At 49.4% G+C, this 26,985-nt stretch overlaps 2 protein-coding genes, 1 long non-coding RNA gene and 1 other non-coding gene across 5 annotated transcripts in view; 2 read left to right on the plus strand and 2 right to left on the minus strand.

The window, feature by feature from the left end:
* Positions 1–7,998, minus strand: part of RARA (retinoic acid receptor alpha) — a 43,870-nt gene extending 35,872 nt beyond the window's left edge. Inside the window, exon 1 of the mRNA XM_055316828.1 lies at positions 7,800–7,998. The gene's annotated coding sequence lies outside the window, so the exon portion shown is untranslated. The remainder of the gene's footprint in view (positions 1–7,799) is intronic.
* LOC129504248 (uncharacterized) lies at positions 7,131–14,151 on the plus strand. The gene is made up of 3 exons (XR_008663320.1): positions 7,131–7,304; positions 10,688–10,836; positions 13,664–14,151. It is a non-coding gene; the product is annotated as an uncharacterized LOC129504248 (long non-coding RNA).
* On the minus strand, positions 12,885–26,919 carry CDC6 (cell division cycle 6). Of its 2 annotated transcripts, none has more exons than XM_055316798.1 (12): positions 26,233–26,919; positions 25,180–25,367; positions 23,956–24,237; positions 23,632–23,831; positions 23,205–23,380; positions 22,694–22,800; positions 21,752–21,891; positions 20,118–20,218; positions 18,917–18,981; positions 15,388–15,590; positions 14,216–14,356; positions 12,885–13,702 (listed from the first exon to the last, which is right to left on the minus strand). In XM_055316798.1, exons 2-12 carry the CDS (start codon positions 25,352–25,354, stop codon positions 13,613–13,615), a joined length of 1,680 nt encoding a protein of 559 aa, XP_055172773.1. In that variant the 5' UTR covers positions 25,355–25,367; positions 26,233–26,919; the 3' UTR covers positions 12,885–13,612. The 2 variants fall into 2 exon arrangements, with proteins under 2 accessions (XP_055172773.1, XP_055172781.1); XM_055316806.1 differs by having other exon boundaries at positions 26,215–26,919.
* LOC129518070 (U6 spliceosomal RNA) lies at positions 17,996–18,103 on the plus strand. The gene has a single exon (XR_008666117.1). It is a non-coding gene; the product is annotated as a U6 spliceosomal RNA (small nuclear RNA).
* Positions 26,920–26,985: the final 66 nt, after the last annotated feature.

The following is a 26,985-nucleotide window of genomic DNA, read 5'->3' on the forward strand; positions in this document are numbered from 1 at the left end:
GCCGAGCCCTCCAAGCCACCGGCCCCACAGGCCCCCCGCTTTACAGACTAGGAATTGGAGGTCGGGAGCCGACACGGGGCTCTGTCCCCCATCGCCCTGGCTTCCCAGCGGGGTGGAGAGCCCAGGGATCTGATTGCCTCCCTCCAGCTTTACGTGCCCCACGCCACCCAGCCCTGCGAAGGTAGGACAGGCCGGTCGGCGGGACCGCGGCCCTGAGGTCCGCGACTGGGGAAGGTGCTCGGCCGCGCTTCCCGGGCCCCTTCCCGCCCTCCGGGCCCCGCTGTCTCTCGCTCTCGTCTGGATTTCCGTCCACCGGTGCGAACCGCCCGCCCAGCCCCTCCCGTCCTGTCCCGTCCAGATCCATCCGCAAACATGCGCTCAGCGGGCAGGAATGCGCCAATGGCTCCCAGATGTGGACTCCGACGCTTAACCCCTTCCCCCCCAGCGCTCCCCCCACCCCAGGGCCTTGCAACCTGGGTCTAACCGGCAGCAGGGGGCGTCACCCCGGTGAGAGACCAACCTGGGGTGGGGGCTCAGCGCCAGGCACCCCTCGCCGGCACAGGTTCTTCCTGCCCCAGATTCTACCGGTATCCCCTCCAGCTAAGGCTAAAGGGGAAAGACCTTGAACACAAAAATGCAAGTATGCACAAACACAGGTACCTGCCTCCCATCAAGGGCGGCCTTCGCATATACCTGCCAGCACATAGGGTCATGCACGCTAGCGCATATCGAGATTCAGATGTGTAAATGCACACGCAGGACACCCATATATGCACACCCGTGTGCATGTTTACAGCACACAGGTGTGCACCCCCACGTGCACACATAGGACACACATGTATCCACACCCTTGAGTAGAATCCAGCAAGCTCACCTAAGACACACGAGGTCATGGAGCAGAGTGTGGGGCACACTCCCAAACAGACCTAGCAGTAGGCCCATGTGTAGATGAAGGATGAGATTCATACACCCACACGCCCATTCCCCACAGGGGGCCAGACACTCATACACCCGTATGTATAAGCACACAGCCCACAAGGCCTCTGGGGTACATTCCCCCTGCTCAGGGCACCCAGTCCCACAGGGCTAGTGTCTGGCCCCACCTAGACTTGACTCCAGGAAACCAGAGAGGTCCCCATGGGAGGCCAGGACTCTTCAGTCTACAGCAGCTGAACTCCAGCTATGCTGGACCCACAGCAGGGTTCCCACCCCCCAACCTGCAGAGACCCTCACTCAGAAGGGAGAAAAGTGCAGGAGGCAGCAGGAGACTGGCACATGGAGAAGAGCCACAGGCCCAGGGGCTCCTTGCTCTTTAGGAAAGACACTCTTGGGGCCCGCCCTTGCCCTGTTGCACAAAAAAGGCACTGGGCTGGGGAAGGAGCCTGAGCCACTGTTTTCCCAAGGCAGGGATCCCTCTCCAAACTAGGCGAAACCCAAGAGAGCCCCCAGCAGCCAAAGGAGATACAAAATAGCCCTGAGAGCCCCCAGGAGGGCCCACGCTTCCAGCAAAACAAGGCCTCCCTCTCACAGCCTGTGGGCAGCTCCTATCCAATAGCACCACTGGTAGTGTGGGGAGCGGATGGGAAGCTTTGCCCTCCAGGACCACAGGCAGGGTGGGAGATGTGTGCTGGAACCTGCCCAACCCCTGACTCCTCTTCCCCTCCAGCATCCCAGAGGGAGCTCCTCCCACAAGCACACTAGGCCCCATTCCATCTGATGAACACAGTCCCTGAAGGGTCATCTGGGGCAGGGATCCTGCTGCCACTGTGCAGATGAGGAGACTGAGGTGCAGAAAGGAAACTGCCTTGCCCAAGGTCATGCAACTTGCCAGAAGAAGCGGCGGCAGAACTAAGATTCTGGCCCACAGTCTCCTCAACTGCCCCCCCTTCACCCCGAACCAAACACAGACTCACAGTACCCCGCTGCCTCCTGCTTCATCCTTTACCCCCTCCACAGAGCCCATGGGACAAACACCATCCTTGCAAGGTGCTGCAGGGTTGTGGGTGGGGCCAGGACACACAAGAGACAGATCAGAGAAGGCACCAGGGGCTACACACAGGGTCCCCCCCAACCCCACCCCAAGCACGGTGCCCACCTGCCCAGCAGGCACAGCCGGGTGACTCAGCTGCATCCGGGGGAGATGCCAGGGCAGTGACTCACCTACCGAGAAGAGCTGAGCCTGGCATCTTGCCAGCCCCAGGACAGAAGTGACTTAGTCACCAAGACTGAGATGCCCAGCAGGCACAGCCCAGGCACTGGGGACAGGGGTAGGCTGTGTCCTCCATGGTTACATGCACCCCCTGGCGAAGAACAGGCCTCCTAGGGCAAGCTGTGGCTGTCCCGCCCCAACCCCTCATCGCTGCCCACCCTGGCTCGCCAGGTCCTGTTCCAGTGCAGACAAGTTTTGTGAGACCCCTAGCCTGCCCTGCCCCACCCCACCCCCTGCCCCCTGCCCATCACTCACCACCCACTTCCCCACCAGCCCCACCTCCTCCTGCCACCCAAGTCGTACCCTGGCTGCATGGCTCCTTTAACATGTCCTGGCAGCACCTCCTGCCCCCACAGCCCCTCTCCACCCCCAGCGCACACACATGCACTCACACACACTCCTGCCAGCAGCTGCTGAAGCTGTTGAACAGTTGAACAGGAGGGGAATCAGGAGGGTGGGGTGCAGGGATTGGGTTACCAGAGGCTGATGGGGTGGGCTGTCACCCAATCCCTCCCCAGCTAGTCCTCCCTGGGCACCGTCTCCCTCACCCACCTGCTTCCCCCCACCTCTGGCTGGCAGTCTACTGCCCTTTAAACCCCTCCACCCCCACTCCACCCAACCTAGAAAATAAATGTTCAAGAGTATTTGTCATGTAAGACCAGCCCAGTATAGGAGAGAAAGAGAATGAGAGGGACAGAGACAGAGATGGACAGAAAGAGCGATTCCTGCGCTCAGCGCTCCAGCTGCAACCACTAGGTGTGTATAACTCTTCCTCCGTGGAGCTGGAAAGGGACTGGGTAACTCGCCAAGTCCCCGGAGAGTTGGGGGGGGCCCAAGGGGAGTCGACAGGCTGAACAACCTCAATCCATTTGCACTATTGATTTCTCACACACTGCAGCAGGCCTGATGGGGGGGCATGATAAATCAGCCCCCCAGAGACCTAGAGACTGAGTGGAGAGAGGGGGATGGGCTCCTGTGCCACAATTTGTGGCGCACTGTGCCGGGCTTGGTGGGGAGGGGGTGGCAACAGAGGAATAGGAGCAGTGGCAGGAGGTAGGGTGGAGGAGGGCACATTGGATTCAAGCCCACCTGGAACACCTCCTTCAGGCTGGATCCAATGCTGATTGGAAGAAGGAAGTGGGGCGGGGCAGAAGCACCCCATTTGGCTCCAAACGCAGGGCCCTGAACCACTCCAGGGGGCGCTACTCACAGCATAGTCTATGTGCAGTACGGCAGGCCCCAGGGATGAGGCTGAGGCGGGAGGCTGAATTCTCAGGGACCGTGATCCTCCCAAAGTTCAACCAGCTGCCCCTGCCCCCCAGGCCTTGGGAGGAGGGTTCACTTGTGTCTGGAAGCCTGTGGTAATCCACCCACTCTTCTGCCTGCTTCCCTCCTTTGTCGGTGGCATTGGCAAACAACCAGAAAGACCTAGGCACCTAGGCGGGGGCAGGATGGGGGCTCTGGAGAGCCTGCAAGACTACATCCTAGTCGTTGGTCTGTCCTCCGCTCATCCCAGGACTGTGGACACATCCAGGCCCTCTCTGGGTCTCTAAGATGGAATGAGAGACCTGTTGCCCCTTCCCTAAGGCGTCTCCAAGCCCAGGCTCATCAGCCTCTGAGCCTGTTGGAAGAGGCCCAGCACCTCGATTCACACCAGTGGCCACAGGCCACCTAAACAAACCCCAACCCTGACCTCCTTCCAGCCTGGACACAGGCTCTCTCCACATGATGGAGATTTATAAACAAACCAAGCTGGGGTTTACCGGAGACCCTGCATAAACAAGCAGAGAGGGAAGCAGACCAGGTCGTCCTTTTTGCAGTAGGGCAGGGAGTCACAACCCACCAGATGCACCGAGGGACCCTGATGAGAGAAACTCGGTACGAGGGGTCTGGGATGGGACCGATGCAGCCAGATGACTGGTTGGGTGTCTTAGAGCAAGTGACATTCCCCCCACCCCCGTCCAAGGAAGCCTGTTTGCCCCTCTGTAAGGGTGAGGGATTGCCTAGGTGGTCTCACAAGCCCCTTCCAGTTCTAAGTCTAGAACAGAGAGCCCTGAGGGGTCCCCAGGGTTCCCCCGCCCCACCCCACCCCACCCATCTACCTGGGTCAGGACCCTGTGTGCAAGGCCCTGCCCTAGCCCCAACGTGCCTCTCCACCCTATCTGCTACCCCTCTGGCTCTTCCTTACTCCTCTGCCTGCCTGCTTACCCTCACCTTGCCCAGCCCCTCTGCTGCCCCGTGCTTTTCTGCACGTCCCTCCTGCCAGGGGACAGACCAACTAAAAATAGTCCCTGCAGCCTTTCTCGCCCACAGCTGCCCAAAGAGCAGGAAACGAGGGGGGCAGGGAGGCCCGTGTCCTGCTCTCCCCCACAAACTCCCAGCTCCAAACCAAGTCCAGCGCTCCAGCCTGGGGCTGGTGCCAACTTGGCCATCTCAGGGGCATCCCACACCCCTTCCCTAGGGGGACGCCTGCCCATAAGTGCCTACAATCCTAGAGCTGTCCCTGCCCTCCAAGAGGAGGAGAGAGGAGGCAAGCAGTCTAGAGGGAAACCTTCCCAATTTCTGACAAATCAGTGCCAACCACATTGCGGGCACCGAGAGGGCAGGGCCTGGCTCCACTGACTGGTCTTTTGAGGGCAGGGGGAATTGGCATGGGGAAGTTTGTGCTGGTTTCCTTCATCCTGGCCCAGCTGGAGAGAAGACGGAATAGTGCCCCAGCCTCAATTATGCTAATCCCCTGCTCCCCCAAATGTGGGGGTATGGACATAGAGGTTTCAATGGCCACCCCCAGATGCCATGGGAAAAAATGCTAAAAAGGATAGCAGTAGATCCTGGCTGCCCACATGTAAAGATGGAAGCCTGGAGGCGAGAACAGGCCATGCCTGCCAGGCAGGGCATGTGCTGCCCCCAAGCTGAGTCAGAGGCTAGAAGGGAGGAGTCAGGGGACTGTGGTGCCCCCACCCCTATCCCACCTGGGATTCTTGACACCTCCCAGCCCAGGGAGAATGCCCTCCCCACACAGGGAGGCAGGAAACCAGCTCAGCGACTCTCTGGAGGCCTGCAGAGCAACCCTGCACCAGAGGCAGGCGGGAAACCCAGGAGTCCTGGCGCCCAGCCCAGAGAGTGAGTGAGAGAAATACCTTCCAGGGGAGGAAACAACCCAGAGTGAGGCAGACACATGCTGCCCCCAGCAGCTCCCAGATGTGACCCACAGGGGGGAACTGGCCAAAGGGGCTGGATGGGGAAAGTGCACATATTTCCCAACAAGAAGAGAGAAGAAAGCTGGGCCGTGGGGATGGTGGGAGGAAAGGCAGAGCAAGCCTGGCTCTCACCTGCTGTCCTCTCCTCCAGGTCAGTCAGAGATGGTGACATTAAGGCCACCAAAGATCAAAGAGGTCCTGGGGTCCTGGGCAGGTCTCTCCCTCCCCAGGTCTTCATTCCTAGCTTCCTCTGGCACCCCTTCCCCGGGGCCAAGCCAAGTCAGGAGTCCGCAGGCCCACGGTGGTGTCTGGGAGGCCTGGACAGTGCCAGGGGCAGCCCTCATACCATCCTCCCACTGGCTTACCCCCACCCCCCGCCTGCTCTCAGCCGTCACACAGATCTCAGCTGTCCAATCCGATTAGGGCCCCTGTCCAGTGAGCCGGACAAGAAGGCCACTGGGCAGGGGAGAGACAGGGACAAGGACGCTGAGCAGGAATGGCAGAAGGAAGGTGGAGAAGGTGTGGAGCCCCAGAGGAAGAAAAGCCTGGTAGAGAGATCTGTCCTCTCTGACCACAGGCTCTCTGGCCACAGCTACCACCTGCATTAGGGTAATTCCACAGCCCTGGGGGCAATGGCCTGCCTGGTTCTGCCATCCCACAGATGGGCAGGGATGGGGGTGGGGGAGCCAAGGCAGAGAGGGTGACCTAGATTTAGGAAGAGAATCCTGTCTGAGAACCCCCACTCCCCACCCCAGCCATAACTACTATTTGCACCAGGCTACCCAGCACACTATCCTCTGGGGTCTTTATAGAGGTGGCCCTCTCAGGCAAGTGGGGCTTGCTACCGATAGCCATTTTTTACGAATGAAGAAACTAAGTCGGCTGTCTTCCTGGTGTTGGCCTCACTGAAATAAATTTTCCTGTCTCACCAATATAACAATAAAAAAAAAAAGAAGAAGAAAAGAAAGAAACTGAGCCTTCAGTATAAATGCATAGACATGCTCACACTCAGAATCTCTGCTTCCTGAGTCTAGAGCAGAACTAAGTCTGAAGTCACTCCATTATCCACCCTTTCCTCCAAAACCAACCCTTCTGGGAGCCAGGGAGTCACGGAGAAATGCAAAGCACACCCCACACCTCGATAGAGTTACCAGATGGGGACACGCCACCCACTCCACCCCACAGAGAGCTACAGGGCTTCCCCCAAAGTGTGACCAGCCTTTCCTATCACTCTTCCCCAGTCGGCTACGCTCAGAGGCAGTCCACACACACATTCACAGTTACTCAGACAAGTCATACATCCCTCTTGCAAACCCACTAAGCCAGAATGAGATGCCCTAGATCTTCAGAGAGCAGGCTTTGTCAGCCCCCAACTAGAGGGAAAAATAAGCCACTGTAAACAGTAGGTGCCATTCAGCCCTTTCCCAGGGAGCCTGTAGGAGGGGAGAAGCCTGGGGGTAACACCAGGAGCCTGAGGCTCTGAAAGCCGAGAAACCCAGGGAGCTGGCATGGCTGGGTGGCCTCCCTGATCTGGTCCACACCCCCTTCCCCAGCCATCTGGGCTGAGTCTGTGCTGGCCTGGGCCACACTCTGGGATCTCTCCCTGTCGTCGATGCACACAGCCACCTTTATCAGAAGCTTATAGATCTTAAAACCACAAGGTCTACACACACACACACACACACACACACACACACACACACACGGGGGTGGGGGGGGTGTTTCTTGCAATAGGTGCCAAGGTGTTGGCAGAGATGGGGGCTCCAAGCTGAAAGAAGTTTCCCTAGAGGAACAGGTCACCAAAACGCACTCACAACCTCCACTACCCTCCAGCAAAGTCTTTAGCCACCCAAGTGTGAGATGAGCCCGGAAAGGGGTATCGGGTCCCCTAGAAGGTGAGTAGGGAGCTGGGGGATGCCCAAGTCCCGATCTCTTGGGGCGGGGAGGCCGGGAGGAAGCCGGAGAGAAATCCCCCGGAGGCTCCCGTCCCTCTCCCGCTCCCTCCGCTATCCGCCCGTCACCGCCAATTCTCCCGTCGAGGTGAGGTGGGGGAAGGGGGATTAAGCAATACTGCAAAGGAGGGTGCAAGGGCGTGGGGCCTGGGCAGACCTCCCCCTTCCACTTTCCATTCTTAGCCTGAGATCGGGCAGCGCCGAGACGGGGGGGGGGGGCGGGGGGGCAGCGCAGGAAGGGCGCTGTAGGGTGCGAGGGCTCCGAGCTCTCAGACACCCCACTGTTCCCAGGCTCCCACCCCAGGACCACAGTGAGCAGTGGGGGAGGAGGGATGGGGAAAGCCTGAACTGGCGAGAGGGAAACGACCCCATCAGCAGCTGGGAAGCCCGGCGGAAGGCGGCCGAGGGGGAATTGGGAAGGGGTGTGCGCGGTCCTACCTGCTCAGGTGCGTGCTGGCAGGGGGGCGATGGGGTTCCCAGGAGAACCGGGGAAGCCCTCTCAGCTCGATTCAGGATTCCCCCCTGCTTCTGGGTTAGGCTGCTGCAAGAGGCTCGGGTTCCCGTTGGGTCCTAAAGCCCACTCTCCAAACAGGAGGCTCTCCCGCCCTCTTCCCCCAGCCCTGCCTGGGTCAGCGGGTGCAGAGCTGACTGATGGGGCTGAAGGAACTCACTGGGAGAAAGGCGGCGATCTGAGTCATGGGCTGGGGACCGGAACAGTGCTCAGTCTCAAATGCACAGCACAGGCATAAGGGTAGGATAATATTTGACAAGAGGAAAAAGACATGTCTTCCTGCCTGTCCCCAGCAGATGATTTGGGCTTTGATGCTGAAGATGGGGGTTAAGATTTCCTTCCTTATCACTCCTGCTAAGCCACTGAGCCATTGAGAATTTGGGGATAGAGGCATTCATTTCAGATACCGCCCTCATAGGGCACGTCCAGGGACCCCTCCCCACTATTCCCAAATACCTAGGAGGCCCCCCAGGGGAGGAGGGGGCGATCCCCACACCACCCTGTGCCACGCAAGTAACAGGGTGGCAGTTGGAAGCTGATAGAGTTTCATACCCTGGTGGCGGTGGCAGTTGTGTGTACCTGGGGGTGTGTCAAAGTGGGCAGACATGTACATACAGGTGAGAGCGTGAGCAAGTGGGGCTGGGGGACTTTGGGTTACAACCCTCACCAGAAATGGCAATTGTCAGTGGAAGAATGAATGAGATGCAGAACCTAGAGGTCACCTGATGCCACTACCCAGCCCTTAATAGGATCTCCTGAAACTTTACCAGAATGAATACGGTAAAGAAAGAGAATATTTATCCCAGGTACCATGGGGGATAAATATAGGGGGCAGAGGGGCCTCTTAGCACAATTAGATCAACTTCAAGGTTACGGATCCAATTTAGAATAGGTGATCTTCTCAGTGGGCCAAAACGAGGCACTGGGATTTGGGGTTGGTGGGCCACGGAAAGGTGGATGGGAGCTGCAGAGGGCTGGAGCGAGACTATTTTGCAAGGAGAGTTGCACAGATCTTCAGCAGCAGCAGAGCAGGCAAAGTGTCATGGGGTGAAGGGCCAGGGGAAGTCAGGGACAGATTTGAGGGCAGGGAGAAAGCATGGCTTCTTCCTAGAAGGGGAGAGGGCAGCAATGTTGCATCTACCTCCTTCTCTGTCTTACAGGAAGGACTGAGGAAGGGAGCTAGACGGAATGGATGGAGGCCCCAGGGTGGAGTCCATGGGGTGAGCTCAGGTCAAGCCTTTCTCCCTAACGTGCCTCAGTTCCCTCCCAGCTGTTAACCAGGGCTCTTGGTTCTTCCCAGGCAGTTAATGAGTGTTTACAAAAGAACTTGGAGATCCTCAGATCTCAGCTGGGCCGCCACTCCAGTTATAAAGCCCAATAAGGGCTGAGTGTTATTTGGAGAGGGGAGGAGTAGGGCATCAGGGAAACAGACTACCCTCTTACAAACTAAGGATAAACCGAGCTCAGAGAGGCTCAGAAAGAAGCCTCTGCTGCCACAGGATATCCTGGTGCCCAGGGATGGAGGTCACGTACCCCAGTACCTCCAACCACCACCAAAGGCTGGCCTCCGACTAACTGCAGGCAGAACCCAGACTAGCAGCTGGTCTTCATTAACTCTAGCTTTTTCTCACCCCCCACCGTGAACCCACGGCTTCTCAGGGCCTAGGCTAGAGGGGGCTGCCCTAGCCCGACCTTGCAGCTGACTGGGGGGAGGGTGGCCACACCACACCAGAGGCCAAGTTACCAGCTGAAAATAAAGTTGGAAGCAAGATTCCCTGTCCCCACCGGGAGCAAAGAAAGAGGAAAGCAAAGAGTGTGGGGGTGAGAGGGTGGAGGTGGGGGAATTTAGGGCAAACAGCAGGCAGTGAAGTCAGCTGGATAGAGGCCCAGAAACCCCCACACCCTGGGGCCAAGTCTTACTCCAGCTTTGCTTTCAGCTTGAGTCTTGGCTAGGCCCCAAACTAGGGAAGGCCCTGGCTGCCCCTTCCCGCCTCCCTACCCCCACCTTTATTAAATACACATTTTATCTCTCAGCATCTTCATTATCTTAAGCGAAGGAGACAAGCAGTGGATGGCTCGGCGGCAGAGAGCGGCGGGGAGGGGGCGGTGTGGGGAGCAGACGCACCCTTGTTATAAAGTGCTGATCTAGCTCTTTCAGGCAGTGTGGGAAACAGAGGAGGGATCAAAGAGAGGGAGGCTGATTCAGAACTCAATTAGAGCTTTTTAAAAAAGGAGCTGGCTCTCTCCTTTCGCCAGTCTTCAGACAGCCTCTGCCCAGGCCCCCTTGCACCCAATTAGCTTCTACTGCCAGTGCCTTGGGGCTGGGGTTGAAAATCACAGGAGGCCAGAGGGCACACCTCCCCCCCCCCATGGGGGCGGGGGCAGAATGCACTTCCGAGAAATGGGAGACCTGCACTGTTTGCCACTTACAAGACTCTGTGTCAGAGGGCACCCTACATCTTCAGTTGGAACCCGAGATCTTAACTTTGCTCAAGAGTTGAAAAGTGGGACACCAGAGGTGTGTTCCTCCCTGATCCCTTGCCAGCTAGAGACACAGCTTCTGGCCCATCCCTAGGGACACTAGGAACATCCAGGCAGGCACCCATCTTATCTTCCCAGCCCATAGGTAGGGCGCGCTCTCTCTCTCTCTCCAAACCCAAGGCTTCCTGGGAGCAACATGGAAGTTGCCTCAGGCAAAATGCCACTACATCAGAGGGAGAGATTGGTACGCATCTGCGAGGCCAATAGAGGCCAATAAACGCTCCACAATGTGTCAAGACACATCTTGTTAAGATGGAGCACCCTTCTTTTACAGGCGCCTACTCCACCTCCATGAAGAAACACGGGCAATGTTTACCTCCGTAAGGCAGCGTCTTCCTTGGTTCATTTGTTCATTCGACAACTGTTTACTGAATACCTACCAGGTCCCGGACATTGTACTATGTGCTGGGGACAGACACAAATGTAAGTAACATCTCAAACTTGATTCTTTCTTTTGGTCTCCCTCAGTAGTCAAGGCAACACCTCTCAATGGATATTTTTGAGAATCCCCAAGATGTATCTCCATCCTCCCTCCCAGGTCTCATTAGATCTTAAAAGGGCACTTAATGATGGCAGGGAGCAATGGATGGGGTTGGGGGGGGCAGCAAATAGAGCTCTGTCAACATTTTTGATCTCTGGGTAGCTTGGACCTCACACATTCTTGCCAGTTATCTCGCCACAGGCAAGTCTTTGCTGAGCCAGAAAGGTCAGTGGCAGCTCTGGGGTTGAAACTCACACCAATTTTATTGTGTCTATGTTCTTTCCATGGCAATACCCACTAACACTCTATGGAAGCTGTATCTGCTTCTTTGAAGAAAAATAAATCGGGATGTAGACACACACCCCACCACCTTCAAGAGGAAGAATGTGGGTCAGCATCTTTGCCTCTACTCCATGTGAAACAGGGAACGATCCTGGCAGAAACTATTAACCACAAGCCCAGCCCATCCCTCTAAAAATCCCACTACCTTCCCATAGCTCTCAGCTCCAGTGAGAAAAGCCAGCAAGAAAAGGACTTTCTTCCTCTTCTCAGTCTGCTCCCCGGCTGTCTGAATTACACTTAAGACTTCACTGACAAACATACATCAGCTTTTGCTCCCACAAGGGCAGCGGAAGCCAAGCAGGGACTCTAAGTCTGCTTCACGCATCATTGACAGAACCAACCCTGTTCCAATTGCTGAAGTCTTAAGAGCAGCAATGACCTAGAAATTGACAGTGGGGGGAGAACTGAAAGAAAGGAAACTAACAACCCAGTACAGAGAAAACCCTATTTCCAAATACCAGGGGAAAGGGAGAGAGAAGAGGTAGAGGGGAAAGAAATTTGGCCCCTTTGAATCTGCAAATACGATCTTGGCTCTGAGCCATGGAGGATACATAGCAGCCCCACTGCGAGTCAAGCCATGTTCCTGACTCAAGCCCTACAGTTAAGAGGAAGGCGCCAAGCCTCAAACACAACGAGGTGGGGAGGCCGCTCCTTTCTGGGCAGGATCCTACTGTGGACACAGAACAGACAGCAGCTGCCCACAGTGTGGAAACAAACTGTAAAGCAGTCACGTCTCTTAAGGCTGCAGCATCCAATAAAATGTAATTTAAATCAAGCCTCGCATCTGTTCTCAATCCCATTCAGGCTCTGCTTTCCATCAGCCTTCGGACAATCTTTGCAATTATGCTTGTTAACCCTTGTAGCCCCAGACGCTCTCGGGCTTCTAGGTATGAAACCGTTTTCCACTCACAAGTGACCCGCAGAGGGAGTGAGTGCTCTAGGAAAGGTGAGAGGGCGAGAAGGACACTCACACTAGTCTGCAGACCCTGCTCTGCCACACCCGCGGCTGGCTGGTGTTCATTTCAGAGGGCTGTGTGTCCTTCTATCCCATACCATCTGCTGTAGCCCAGATCACATTGCAAGGATACAGTGGGCAGCATGAATGAAACAGTGGCCAACAGATCATTTGTACAATATCAAGTTCCTAAATTCAAGTCATGTCAGAAGCAAAAGAGCTGGGAGAAGCACAGGCTTGGTCACGGGCTCTCAGACCATTCCTATCACACATGGCTGGCATTCCAGGCATCTGCTTGAGTTATGAAAGTATAGCCATCTCCTCAAAAGAGCAAACTTAGGTTTTCTCCCCCTCCCCTCTAAACTACCCCAGCCTCATGCCTACACTTTTAAGGCAGCCAGTGTGTTATAATAGTGCCCTCTGGTGTCCCCCTCACAAGTTACCATCGAATGCCTTTGGAAACCAAACCCAGAAAAGGGAAGATTTGAGTGGCCATATGGATTAATTTATCTAATAAGACTGGAAAATTCTGAGGTTTAGATGAAAATCCAATCCCAAATAAAGGCCTCTGGAAACAAGTGGCTTCATCTGAGGGCAGCTAAGACTATGCAACAGTTTGGGGAGAAATTTTTTACATTGTCTGCTGAAAAGTCTGAGGTCTCTTGAAATGTGAATGCTTAAAAAGACAAAGAATGAAACTTGGAAATAAATATATTCACAGTCCATAGTTACATTCCTTTTACCACCCCCACAACCTTGGCAGTGTCCAAGAAAGTCAATGAGTCTTTAAAACATCACAATGTGGATGTGCAACGTGAACACAGTATACTCCAAAAAGAAAAAAAGTCTTTGAGCAAAGTGTCCTCCAGATCTCCATGTAGACTTGCTTATTTTCCTGGAACATCCTTTTTCATTATTTTTACTCTAGCCCCAAAGTTCTTTAAAATACACCAATGTTTGAAGAAACTAAGAGGTAAGTACAGGCAACATTCCACAGCATAAATCCTGACTATATACTGTAACACAAGCATATTGATTAGAGACATACAGGAGGTGGAGGTAGTGAATATAATTAAAAAGAATCTACTTGGTAATTTTTAATGCATTAAAATAAGGCCCAAAATCATTGTTCTGTGCTAATATTCATGAATCAATAGATTAAAATTTATCAGTTTCACATTTAAAAAGCTAGTATTTCGGGGCACCTGGCAGGCTCAGTCAGAAGAGCATGCCACTTTCGTTCGAGCCCCATGTTGGATGTACAGATTACTTAAAATGAAATAAAATCTTAAAAAAAAAAAAAGTCATATTTGTTTTCAGACCTGCAGACTTGAATGCATAAAGTACTAAAATGAAGACTCCAGAGCTCTTTAAATGCCAGCTGGATACTTTCGGGTAGCATATTAGTATAAAAAAAGAATTTAAGGCAATCCAGTAGCTAAGATATTTCCAATTAAAGCTTTGTCTTTTAGGGCATGCTCTACTTCCTTCTCTTCAATCTTCAAAGACACCTGGAGGAAGAGAAAAGGACTTTTCATGGTGGAGAACTAACAAAAGCCAAGTTTTTATTACATAAACTTCTACCACGTTGAACTTTTGTCCCAAGAGGCAAGCAAGTTAAACACTGCTTTGTCAATGGTCTGCAGAAAATACCTCATTCATACCAAGTCCCATCCTCCCAGATCTTCAATGCTACCTACCAAAAAAAAAACCAGTTTACCTAACTGTGGTCATATTTAAATCTTTACTTTAGCAAAAAAGGATAAGCTCCAAAACAGGACAATTAAAAGCATTATCACAAAGAAGAGGTTAGGGGCAGCCCAGGTGGCTCAGCAGTTTAGTGCCTGCCTTCGGCCGGGGTGGTGATCCTGGAGACCCAGAATCGAGTCCCATGTCCCATGAAGACTCCCTACATGGGGCCTGCTTCTCCTGCTTGTGTCTCTGCCTTTTTCTCTGCATCTCTCTGTGTCTCTCATGGATAAATAAATAAAATCTTAAAAAAAAAAAAAAGCGGTTTGTTGTACCTTTGTGAAGCGGGTTTCCTTGTTTTTCTTTAATTGTAAAATGCCCCTGGCCTCCAAGAGTCCTGAAAGTGACAAACACTCGGACTGGTCCACAGCTGCCACCTGCTGTTTGCGACAGACGTTACTATAGGCTTCGTATAACTGGAAGGAAGAAGGGAGAACAAACGTTGTTGAAAAGTTCTACCTCTTGTAACCTTATAATTTTGTTTAAAAGTGTGAATTTGTGGGCAGCCCTGGTGGCGCAGCAGTTTAGCTGCCTGCAGCCCGGGGCATGATCCTGGAGACCCTGGATGGAGTCCCATGTCGGGCTCTCTGCATGGAGCCTGCTTCTCCCTCTGCCTGTGTCTCTGCCTTTCTCTCTCTCTCTGTGTCTCTATGAATAAATAAATAAAATCTTAAAAAAAAAAGTGTGAATTTGCATTTATAAGTTATCCGAAAACCCCAATTTTCCCTCTTTTTAAAAAGTTTTTAAAGATTTTACTTATTTATTCATGAAAGACTCAGAAAGAGAGAGAGAGAGAGAGAGAGAGAGAAAAGGGCACAGAGACAGGTAGAGGGAGAAGCAGGCTCCTTGTAGTGAGCCCAATGTGGGACTTGATCCCCAGATCAGGATCACACCCTGACCTGAAGGCAGACGCTCAACCGCTGAGCCACCTAAGCATCCCCTTCTTTTCAATAAAATCCTTGAACAGGGGGTGCCTAAGTGGCTCAGTGGTTGAACATCTGCCTTGGGCTCAGGGTGTGATCCTGGGGTCCTGGGACCATGTCCCACATTGGGCTCCCTACAGGGAGCCTGCTTCTCCCTCTACCAATGTCTCTGCCTCTCTCTCTATGTCTCTCATGGATAAATAAATAAAATCTTAAAAAAAAAAAAGATCCTTGAACAGGCTTTTTGTATTGCTGAAACCTCTACTGGAAAGCAGGAGGAGGAGCTGTATATATTTTATAGGGAGAGGGAGAAATGAAGGGGAGGAGATGAATGGAAAATTCTCAACCACAACCCAAGGGAAATAAAGTCAGTTGCCTTTTATATGGGACCAGTATTTGTTCTTACTGTTAAAAATCCATTCTTAATTCCTATCAGCTAAAGCATAATAGGCCATTTGGACAATATTTGCTCTGCAAAGCACTCTCATCCACTCCAGTTCCATCTGCTGAGATTCTCCACTCACCTTCCCCAGAGTGACCTCTTTGATTTTCAGCTGCCGGATCAAGAGGAGCAAAGAGCAGACCAAGATCTTCTGCTGAAGAGGGAAGGAATCTTGTGCTCCTTCTTTGCTCAAAGTCATTCTGTTACCATCAACTTCTGAGATGACTTGGGATATGTGAATAAGACCAACCCGCTTGGGAACCAGTGACTCAGAGGGTGATGTGCCTAAAAAGTAAATAAATCAAGCTTCATTAGATTTTTAAAATATCATACATATTGAGACAGATGATACTAAATTTTAGTTGGAGGAAATTCAAGTGCTGTCATGAGGTAGCAAAGCAGAGGTTCCAATTCTATAACTATAAGTCAAAGGATGAAATTGCTATCTTCAGAAAGATGATGGCTTGGAAAACAGGGTTATCCTTTTTCTGCACAGAATGATGGGCTATTTTGTCCTGTAGAATGCCATTTAATGTCAGAGAGACAAAATCCACCTCATGAAAGAATAAGGACAGAGAACTACTGTATTCTGCCTCAGAAATTCTCAGTATCTTGAAGATGAAAAAGAGAACCTTGAAGTAAAGATGATTGTGCCTAGTAATTAAGAAAGGTAAAAAAGTTGTAAGAATTACCTAATACTTTCAAATGAGTGGCTAAATGTGGACAATAGAGTGAATCCTACATAAGTCCTCTAGATAGCTTCCCCAAATGGCCTTTGAGGTTTGGTTCACTTGCCTAAGACGATCTACAATAGAGCAACACTTGAGAAAATGTCATTGGATATCTTAGCAGATAGCACCATCTGAGAGGCCGGAGGTTGGGGAGCTGCCAACAAGATGCCTAGGACTATGGCCTCATTGTTTGGAGATGCATGAATTGCAAGACAGAGGAGGGATTTGCTGTAACAACCTTTGCCTAAATTACTTCCTCAGACCATGTGCAGTTGCCCCAAAGAAATTTACTTCTATTTAATTACCATAACCAGGATGCTAACGGTAGTGGAAAAACTAGAGATCACTGATCAAGTAGCAGAATCTTAAAAGCTGAAAGGAATTTAGAGGTCTCTTCTTGCTCCCTACCCCAACAATTTCCACTAGTGGCCATCTATCCAGTTTTTGTTTGAATTTTTTTTTTAAGATTTTATTTATTTATTCATGAGAGACAGAGAGAGAGAGGCAGAGAGAGAGAGAGAGGCAGAGAGAAGTAGGCTCCATGCAGGGAGCCTGACGTGGGACTCCCTGGGTCTCCAGGATCAGGCCCTGGGCTGAAGGTGGCACCAAACCACTGAGCCACCAGGCTGCCCTGTTTGAATACTTTCAAAGCTAGGGAACCCACCTACACATCAAAGAAGCCCAGTAAGCACTATTTATTAGAAAGTGCCAGTCTTGGGGCACCTGAGTGGCTCACGTGGTTAAGCAGAGACTTGATTTTGGCTCAGGTCATGATCTCAGGATCATGAGATTGAGCCCCCCCCCAGCATGGAGCCTGCTTAAGATTCTCTCTCCCTCTGCCCCTCCCCACTTGTGGGCTCCCACTCGAAAGAAAAGAAAAAAAGAAAAGAAAAGAAAAGAAAAGAAAAGAAAAGAAAAGAAAAGAAAAGAAAAGAAAAGAAAAGAAAAGAAAAGAAAAGAAAAGAAAAGAAAAGAGAAAAGAAAGAAAAGAAAAGAAAAGAAAAGAGAAAAGAACCTTCTTATATTTAGTTGAAGTAAGCCTCCGTATAGCTTTCTAGAACCATCAAAAGCTAATCACACATACCAGAGGTCAAAGACAGGTATTAGGTTAGTCTAATAATTTATGCCAGAAACTTACAACCTCCTTTAGCTACGTGTGTGCCAGTGGTGCTTACAAGGGTACTGACAAGCCTAAATGTCATTGGTAGAGGACAAAGGAATAATTTGAAAAGTTAAAGAGAAAGCAGTATCTCATCTCTATCTGTATCACCTGCCATCAGCCTAAGCACTGAAATATTTTTATTAATTATTTTTCAACAAATTGATGAGAAAGAAAAGAAGAAAGAAAAGGAAAAAAGAAAAGAAAAGAAAAGAAAAGAAAGAAGGAAAGATGTTTTCTGTGGAACTATAATGTTAGAAACAATTTTTGATAACTCTCAACCAGTGCAGGAGTGAAAGAGGAAAGAAACAATCAAATCAGACTGTCCTGTTTCTAAAGATTAACACTGAATATTAAATACCAATAAGGTAAGTAGTTCATGGCCATTTTACATCTGCCATGACTAAAAGAACAGGCTAACAGAAAGGAAAATTAATTTCATTTTATTTTTTTAAAATAATTTATTTATTTATTCATGACAGACAGAGAGAGAGAAAGAGAGGCAGAGACACAGGCAGAGGGAGAAGCAGGCTCCATGCAGGGAGCCCGATGTGGGACTCGATCCCAGGTCTCCAGGATCACGCCCCGGGCTAAAGCCGTCGCCAAACCGCTGGGCCACCTGGGCTGCCCAGGAAAATTAATTTTATCATTTTTATAACTGCCCACTGTAGCAATATCATCTTTGTACCTCCACCTTCCTAGACTTGTCTAAAGTCTTGAGATATCCCACGTTGAACTGGATTCTTTCACTGTCTGACTGACTTACTTTCCTCTCACCTATATCAAGACCTAAAGTGAGTGTGCTCGCTTCAGCAGCACATATAGTAAAAATTGGAATGATACAGAGAAGATTAGCATGGCCTCTGTGCAAGGATGACATGCAAATTCGTGAAGCATTCCATATTTTTTTTAATTTTATTTATTTATTCATGAGAGGCACAGAGAGAGAGAGAGGCACAGACACAGGCAGAGGGAGAAGCAAGCTCCATTCCATGCAGGGAGCCTGACGTGGGACTCGATCCTGGGTCTCCAGGACCACACCCGATCCTGGGTCTCCAGGACCACACCCGTTAAGCCACTGAGCCACCTGGGCTGCCCGCATTCCGTATTTTTGGGTAACTGAGGAGGGCACTTGATGGGATGAGCATTGGGTGTTATATTATATGCTGGCAAATCAAACTTCAATAAAAACAAAACAAAACAAAAAGACCTAAAGTGAACGCAATACAAGAACCCAGAGGGAAACTGATCAAGCCTTACTGTCTACAATTTTCATTTCCAGAGCTTAGAAAGAAAACTTGGGATGCCTGGGTGGCTCAGTGGTTGAGCAACTGCTTTGGGCCCAGGGCGTGATCCTGGGGTCCCGGGATCAAGTCTCACATCAGGCTCCCTGCATGGAGCCTGCTTCTCTCTCTGCCTGTTGTCTCTGCCTCTCTCTGTGTGTGTCTCTCATGAATAAATAAATAAAATATTAAAAAAAAATAAAACTTATCATGACCTAACCATTTATGTAATACACTAGGGAACTCGTTTTCACCAATGCATGGACTATAGCACAGACAGGCCAGATTGAAGTAAAGTAGATGAAACTGACAAAAAACACAGACATAGAAAAGGGTAAGTGTGGATTTAACTATGTTCATTTCATCTTTCTACCTCTTTTCTCAGAAAAGTTAAGCTTCCAATTATAAAGGAAGATGGGAAAGAGATAAACTACTTACATTCAGACAGCGGTTTAAGGACAGTCTGGCTTTTGACATCCGACTCTACAATTTCAATAGCTCTCCTATAAAAAAAATTTCTAAAATTAATTTAGGCTGAGCCAAACCAAACACCACACCAAACCACCAAGCTCAAAAACAGACACGTTTTATAATTTTAAAGACCCCAAACAAAACTTGGTTATGTCTCAGCTAAAGGGGACTTAGTTGCCTTGAAATAATTCATGGACTAGGGAATCCGAGAAACTTTCAACACTATATGGTTTCCTCTTATAGATGCCAAGTAGGTCATCATACATTAAGCCAATAATAACATTTTGAAAGAGGAAAAAATGTCATGGATAGGAGAGGATATGTGGGTGGGTGACTGCCTACAGAGAGCCAGTACCACCCATACACACTGAACCTAAAAAGGAGTCCTCAGTTATATATACATATATGTGTAGGCTAAACCACACCAGCCTACATGACTATTGCTCATAGCTGCAGTCTTTACTCAAGTAGTTTGCTGACTAGGGGAAACTTTGAAATCCAGGATCATGTCATCTAGCAATAGGAAGAGCTTACTCTCCCACTGCTGTCTCCAAAGCACTGTGCCCACAGGAAGCCATAAGCCAAACCTGGATCTTTTGCATGGCAGTAGGGGGAGGTTAGACCAGCGGGCCTGCACAGCAAGTATCATTTTAATGGACCCAGTGTCCCTACTGGGAAGGAAGAAATTTCATCAGTCAGCACAGAGGCTTTCCCCAGCAGGAGAGGCAGAGGATGGGAAGGGAGAGAGGTCTGGAGTAGAAGTGTGGGGGACCACCAACTGGAGGAAGGGGTGCTCACAAAAGCAAAGGAAGGGAAAAAAGTCTAAAGGCAAAGATGGTTCAGGTCCATAAATAAACCTGCTTGAGACCAGCTAATGGAAAAGTAAACTGGAGTCTTTTTTAATACAAATGTAATTAACCAATCTATAATCACCACAGGGAGTGCCAGCAACATCTCATTTGTTTCTCCCTCTGTAGGTAATGGACTGATAATGTTTCAGACATTAACACGGTGGAAATGCAGAGCTCCCCACTGAGAAACAAGTCCTCCTTTCTGAGTGTAAAAAGTGGCAGAATGCAGCCTCTTAAGCCACATTCACTTGAGTTACATGAGACAATTAACAGCATTTCTTTTTTTAATAAAAGCAGCCAACAGTGCCATAACTCACCTGCAAACATCTAGCGCTTTTCGAACGTCTCCTGAAAGAGCAGAGACTTTTCGGGCACAGAACTGAATGGCAGCATTATCCAGAACCTGAGCTCTAGATACCTTTGGACAAGACATAGAAGATGACAGCATGAACTATATATGAGACTCCCCTTCTCTGTAATTTAGGTCCCAGACATAAATATTTTCACATTAAGTCTAAACTTGACTGGCCATCCTTTAGGGTCCAAGAGAGAAAAATTTACGCATTTATACATTTTGTAGGCATGTGGTAGAAGCTCAGGAATGGGGGGGGGAGCAACCAGAAATTAGCAAAATGAATAAAATAAAATCTATTTGGTCATTTTCCAAAGAAAGTTTTCTCAAAGGCCCCATTTTTACAGGCCATTGTAAAACTATTGAGAGGTGCCTCGCTGGCACAGTCGGAAGAGCATGCGAGTCTTGATCTTGGGGTCATGAGCTTGAGTCCCACATTGGGCGTAGAGATTACTAAAAAATGGGAGGCCTGTGTGGCTCAGAGGCTGAGCATCTGCCTTTGGCCCAAGGCGTGAACCCAGAGTTCTGGAATCGAGTCCCACATTGGGCTCCCTGCGGGGAGTCTGCTTCTTCCTCTAAGCCTCTGCCTCTCTCTGTGTCTCTCATGAATAAATAAAATCTTTAAAAAAAAAAAAAAGAGAGAGAGAGAGAGATTGCTAAAAGCAAATAAACTTAAGAGTGTCCATACAAAAGCGGGGAGAGGGGAGGAGCACGGGGAAGAGCAGAGGGAGAATCAGACTCTACACTGAGTGTACAACCCAATACAGAGCCCAGCATGGGGCTTGAACACACAACCCTGAGATCAAGATTTGAGCTGAGGGATGCCTGGGTGGCTCAGTGGTTGAGCATCTGCCTTTGGCTCAGGTCTTCATCCTGGGGTCCCCGCACTGGGCTCACCACAGGGAGCCTGCTTCTCCCTCTGCCTATGTCTCTGCCTCTCTGTGTCTCTCATGAATAAATAAATAAAATCCTAAAAAAAAAAAAAAAAAAAAAAAAAAAAAAAAAAACAAGCTGAAATCAATAGTGGGATGCTTAACTGACTGAGCAACCAAGGCCTCTCTGATTTTTGTTCCAACAGTGAGGCATCCAATAAATGGAGCCTTGAGTGGAAATTCATATAAAAATGTTCTCAATATTGGGGGATCCCTGGGTGTCTCGGCAGTTTGGTGCCTGCCTTCAGCCCAGGGCGTGATCCTGGAGTCCCGGGATTGAGTCCCGCGTCCGACTCCCTGCATGGAGCCTGCTTCTCCCTCTGCCTGTGTCTCTACCTCTCTCTCTGTGTTTCTCATGAATGGATAAATAAAATCTTTGGGGAAAAAAAAATGTTCTCACTATGGCCCACAGTAACTCCCTGCTGAGGAAAGCAATCTAAGCAAAAAATAAAAAATTTTAAGTAAGCTCCACACCCAGTGTGGAGCCCAGTGTGGGGCTTGAACTCACACCCCTAAGACTGAGATCTGAGCTGAGATCAAGAGTCAGATCCTCAACTGGCTGAGCCACCCAGGCGACCCTCTAAGCAAAAATATTTTAGGACTGTTAGGTTTCCCCACCAGAGGTGATCCAAGGGACACATAATGTGGTACAATGGGGGGCACTTACCAGATCAAGCCGCTCCTGCAAGATAGTAGCTATCTGATTTTTGGTATAAGGTGGGAAGTTCAACAGTTGCGGCTTACATTTTTCTCTAGCTTGAAGCCTCGGCAGAATTCTGTCCGTGAGATCTAGAGTGTTAGCAATACCTAAGGAAGAGATAAATACTACCAATCATCACAGTCAAATCATCTCAAAGGAAAACTAAACCCTTTTTTTTTTTTTTTTTTTTAATTTTTATTTATTTATGAAAGTCACAGAGAGAGAGAGAGAGGGGCAGCAACACAGGCAGAGGGAGAAGCAGGCTCCATGCACCGGGAGCCCGACGTGGGACTCGATCCCGGGTCTCCAGGATCGCGCCCCGGGGCCAAAGGCAGGCGCCAAACCGCTGCGCCACCCAGGGATCCCAAACTAAACCCTTTGAAAGCTGAACACAACTTCCAATTATAAGCCAGCATTCTGTCGCTTATCACCCCACCCCCACCCCAATACTTATTAGGTAAGATAGACACAGTCATTTTAGAATGTTCTTTTCAAGTTAGGTTTAGAACTGTTCACTGATAAGCAGGACCAGATACTCCAAAAGTCAACTTTTTCTGAAATGAAGTATTATGTCATTTCTATTCAAATTTAACAAAACTGATTTTAGGTTAAAACTACTATTATTTTATAGTAACTTTTTCTTTTTTTAAAAAAGATTTTATTTACTTATTCATGAGACACACACAGAGAGCCTGATGTAAGACTCAATCCCAGGACTCCAGGATCCCAGGACTCCAGGATCACGCCCTGAGCAGAAGGCAGACCTCAACTGCTGAGTCACCCAGGCGTCCCAGTAACTTTTTCATCTTGATAAGAAAGCAGAAAGCTTAAGATGAAATAGGTGATAAGACGAAGAGATTAAAAAAAGAATTCTTTAGACCCATCCTGTAACAGTAACTGAGTACTAACCAATCAGCACCAATCGAGAATTGCTTAGCCAGGGCCATTCAAACAGTGTGTACAATACATCCTGCCCTTTGCTGTCCAGCTGATCCACCTCGTCCAACACCAACACACTAGGTATAGAGAGAAACAATTAGTATCCATGTTCACCTTTCTAACTCTCCAATCTATTAGATCTGGGCTGACTCCAGCTCATATTCCTACAACTGACACCAGTTTGAAGGTCATTATCTGTCCTTTCTCCAGTCCCTGTTACAATGATACCCCCACCATCACACAAAAGTAATATACAGGTTTTTCAAACAATTAGTTTCAGAACATTTTTTTCCCAATTTAAAATTAGGAGGTGTATTTTCTTCTTTCTCTCCTTTTAAGCATATGTAACCACCTCTTGTACAGCAAATATAGGAAATGTTCTTTTCTTGTACAAACTGATAAATTCAAGAGACTAGATTGTGAGTCTGTGGGCAGCAGACCTCGCAGATTTTCACAGAACATGCAGCAGAGCAGTACTTACATCATGGGGTCCTTCTCTGCAGTCATATGGTTTTCCAGTTTCTTCATCATGTCCCTCCCAGCTGGCCTGGATACTTCTTCCTGACAAATCTCCTGAGCAATAGCTGGGAATACAGCCTGGGCACTCCTTAAGGACATGCAATTCAGCATGATAGTTTTAAAGTCTTTCAGTTCCTTCTAGAAAAATGCAAACATGAGAGATATTTAGCCCTCAGATAAAAGTTTTGATAGGACCTGAAAATGCCTTTGAGGAGTTAACATATAAGAGAATAATCTGCTCTCCTTTTGTTTGGAAAGATTTAGACAATAAAACTAAAAACATCTTATTTGAGGAAGACTGAAATCCCCTAAGCACATCTACCTTTCTTAACCCTTAATAACCAAGTGTCATTTTAGCAAGACCATCATATTTCAGACTCTCCATGTACCTCAAGGTCTTGCAGAATTCGGCTTAAGCAGGCAGTTTTTCCAGTTCCAGGAGCACCAGAAAGATAAAGACTTCCGGCTTTTTTCCCACAGATGTGCTCCCTCAGGAAATTCCTGATGACATTCATCTCCTTTTCCCTGGCAGGCAGCCGATCCGGGACAGCTGTATGGAGGACCAGCTTTGCTTGCTGGTAGCAAGTGCCTGTGTCAGACGTGAAAGGACAATTAGAGACAACAGAGGTGACTGAGAAGATCCACCGGGTTTTGTTTGGAGTCACCGGCCTTGTTGACCAGGCTGCGCTAAAAGTTGCCATGTAAGAACGAACCTTCTTGTTTGAACAGTCTCACACACGCAGGTTCTTTCTCCAGTGGACATCTCTGTTCAGGATTTGTTGTGACCTCTTGATCTTTTCGAACCGAGGAGTGGGTTTTGTTTTGGTGAGCTCTGGCTTGTTCTCTTTTGCTAGGAGACTTAACTGTCAGCTGATTGTCAAATACCAATCTGCGTCCCTTAGGTGAACGGGAGCAAGGGGGGCCATTCTCTTTCTTGCCTTGCTTTGGTGGAGAACAGGGTGGTAAATGAGGAGTGTTGCACAGATTGTCATCACCTGAAATATAGTAAAATCAAAATATGATCATCCATAGTAGTGGATACTAAAAGGACTTGCAAAGATCTCTGCTTTTCCCAGAAAGAGGCAAATTTCTATAGTCAAAACCACCAAAACAGAACACCTCTCAGCTAGAAGCACATATTGGCCACCAGATGGCACTACTGAACGTAACAACCATTTGGTAAAGCAAAGGGGGTTTAGTGGAATGAAAATTGTTCTAAAACAAGGTCTCCCATCTTGGCATCATTGAGATCGTGAACCAAATAATTCTTACGGAGGGCTGTCCTGTGCATTGTAGAATGTTTAGCAGGATCCCTGGCCTTTATCCACTATACCAGTAGCACTCCCTCAGTTGTGACTTCCAAAAATGTCTCCAGATACTGCCACATCACCCTTTATTTTGTTTAAAAACAGATGATCTGGGGATCCCTGGGTGGCTCAGCGGTTTATCGCCTGCCTTTGGCCCGGGGTGTGATCCTGGAGTCCCGGGATCGAGTCCCACATCGTGCTCCCTGCAAGGAGCCTGCTTCTGCTTCTGCCTGTGTCTCTCATGAATAAATAAATAAAATCTTAAAAACAAACAAACAAACAAAAAACAAATGATCTGAAACAAAAAAGGACTACCAACCAGTGTTCTAACACAAGAATATCACTGCTTCTATTAATTTCACCACCAATGAGATGAGAGCTTCAGAATAGCTAACTGCCAAGTCATTTAAAACAATGACAGAACTAAGTTCAAAATTAAGGAATTGAAGATCAGAACTATGAAACAGTGGCTTCACTCTGAAGTTCAGTAAATGAACGACATCCATTCTGAAAATAACCAAAGTGAACAATGTGGTCTTAACTGAACTTTGGAAGCTGCTTCAAAGAATGAGGCATCAGAGGTCAACAACTACAGGTCGAAATGTTGTACTTAAATGACAGATAGCTTACCCAAACGTTTTCTGGGGCTGAGAGGCAGAGTTTTTACACAAGAACGGCGTGTGGCCTGGACATTGGTCAGTTCTAGTTTGGTGTCACGAGAGTTTTTAGCTTTGTTCAATGTCTGAGACAGCTTCTTTTTTGGAAATCTGATGGTAGCCTGTGACTGGGATCGGGTTTGAGGCATGATGGCAACACGGCTGGGTACAAAAAAAGATAATGGGACAACGAGTCAATATGTAAAAGTCAAGGAAAATAGCTAACATGGAATTTATATCGATGAGCAACATTCCAATAAATTATAACAAGATTTTAGCATTTAGTTCTGCTTCACAGCCAAATCTGAGCAATAATAACACTTGCTGTCTACCTACTAGGTGTAACACCTACTAGGTGTTGTTTTAAGCATTTTATCTTATTTTATCTTATTCTTTTTTTAAAAAAGGAATCTCTACACCCAATGTGGGGCTGGGACTGGGGACCCTGAGATCATGAGTCCCATGCTCTACCGACTGAGCCAGCCCAGGGCCCCTTAGGCACTCCTAAGCACTCTTATTATCCTTATTTTACAGATGAGAAAACTCAGAGGCACAGAGGCCCAAAGCCATAGCAAACCAGGCATTGCGGCTCCAGAGCCCAAGTTCTTCACCACTTGAGTGATGCAATAAGAAGTTGATCTTAACAGATATGTGCAGTACTTTGAATTCCCTCCCTCACGGGGTGCGGCGTTATCACCAGCTTAGTCCAGCACCCTGCCACATTTGCAGTCCTCCCTCCGCCCGGCACTCGGTCCCCACTCCACACCCTAGCAATCCCACCCTGGGACATCTCCCTCCTGCAACATTCAGCCCCTTTACTCCACGCACGACTGCCAGCCGACTCCCTTCCCTCACCCGACATCAGATCTCCAACCTCCGGCGACCTGAGCTCTTTTCCCCTCATTTCACCTCGGGCCTCAAGGGAGGCAGCGGCCCTCGCCATAGCCCCTCTCCCAATTCCGCTGCCTCCCAGACCCTAGGCCTCCCCGAGTAATCCTCTCCTCTCCACCTGACAAGGCTGAGTCACCTCAGTGCCGGCTCTTCCTCACGTCTCTCGCACCGGTTCAAGGGTTCTTCAGGTCAAGCTTCCGAATGAACTACACACCCGCGGCAGAAATGCCCCCAGTGGCGCTCGCGCCAAATCTGCAGAGACGCAGCTTTGCCGCCTCCCGCCAAAGGCCGGCCAGGCTTCTGATTGGTTGTCGCTAGAGCGCCGCGCGCCTTGGCCAACGCCCCCTCCTTCGCGTCCAGTCCAGCCGGAAAGACCACAACCAATAAGAGAGCCCCAGGTCTCCGAGCTACCTTGAGGCCACGCCCACCGAGCTGGGAACAGGCGGGGCGGGGGGATTCTACATCCGGGGCTTCCGCGGGAAGACGCAAGGTTACGGAGGGAGAGATTCTGGGTAAAGGCGAACCAGAATCGCCGCAAGGAGTGGCGGGAGTCGTAGTCTAAGCTGCAGGCGACTCTGTTTCCACGCCCTTCTTTCCGCGGTAGGTACGGAGATGTGGTTGCCCCTGGTCACTGTCAAACCAATCCATTTTCATTACCCTAATGGGATACATTTTCAGAGAGCTACCACTTAACACCTATGATTTGGGGGGCGGCTCCGGCTGTCAAGCAGGATACTAGGCGCTTATTTATCTCATGTTCAACCCTGCAAAACACAAATCGAACGTGTGGAGGGTTAATTAGAGGTCATAGCATCTTGGCAGTGAAGAGCCTGGGACCTAGATTTCCTGATACTCAAACCAATGTTTTTTTTTTTTTGTCAAGTTCTAT

The sequence above is a fragment of the Nyctereutes procyonoides genome, unplaced genomic scaffold (assembly GCF_905146905.1).
Source record: "Nyctereutes procyonoides isolate TBG_1078 unplaced genomic scaffold, NYPRO_anot_genome, whole genome shotgun sequence".
Taxonomy (NCBI): domain Eukaryota; kingdom Metazoa; phylum Chordata; class Mammalia; order Carnivora; family Canidae; genus Nyctereutes; species Nyctereutes procyonoides.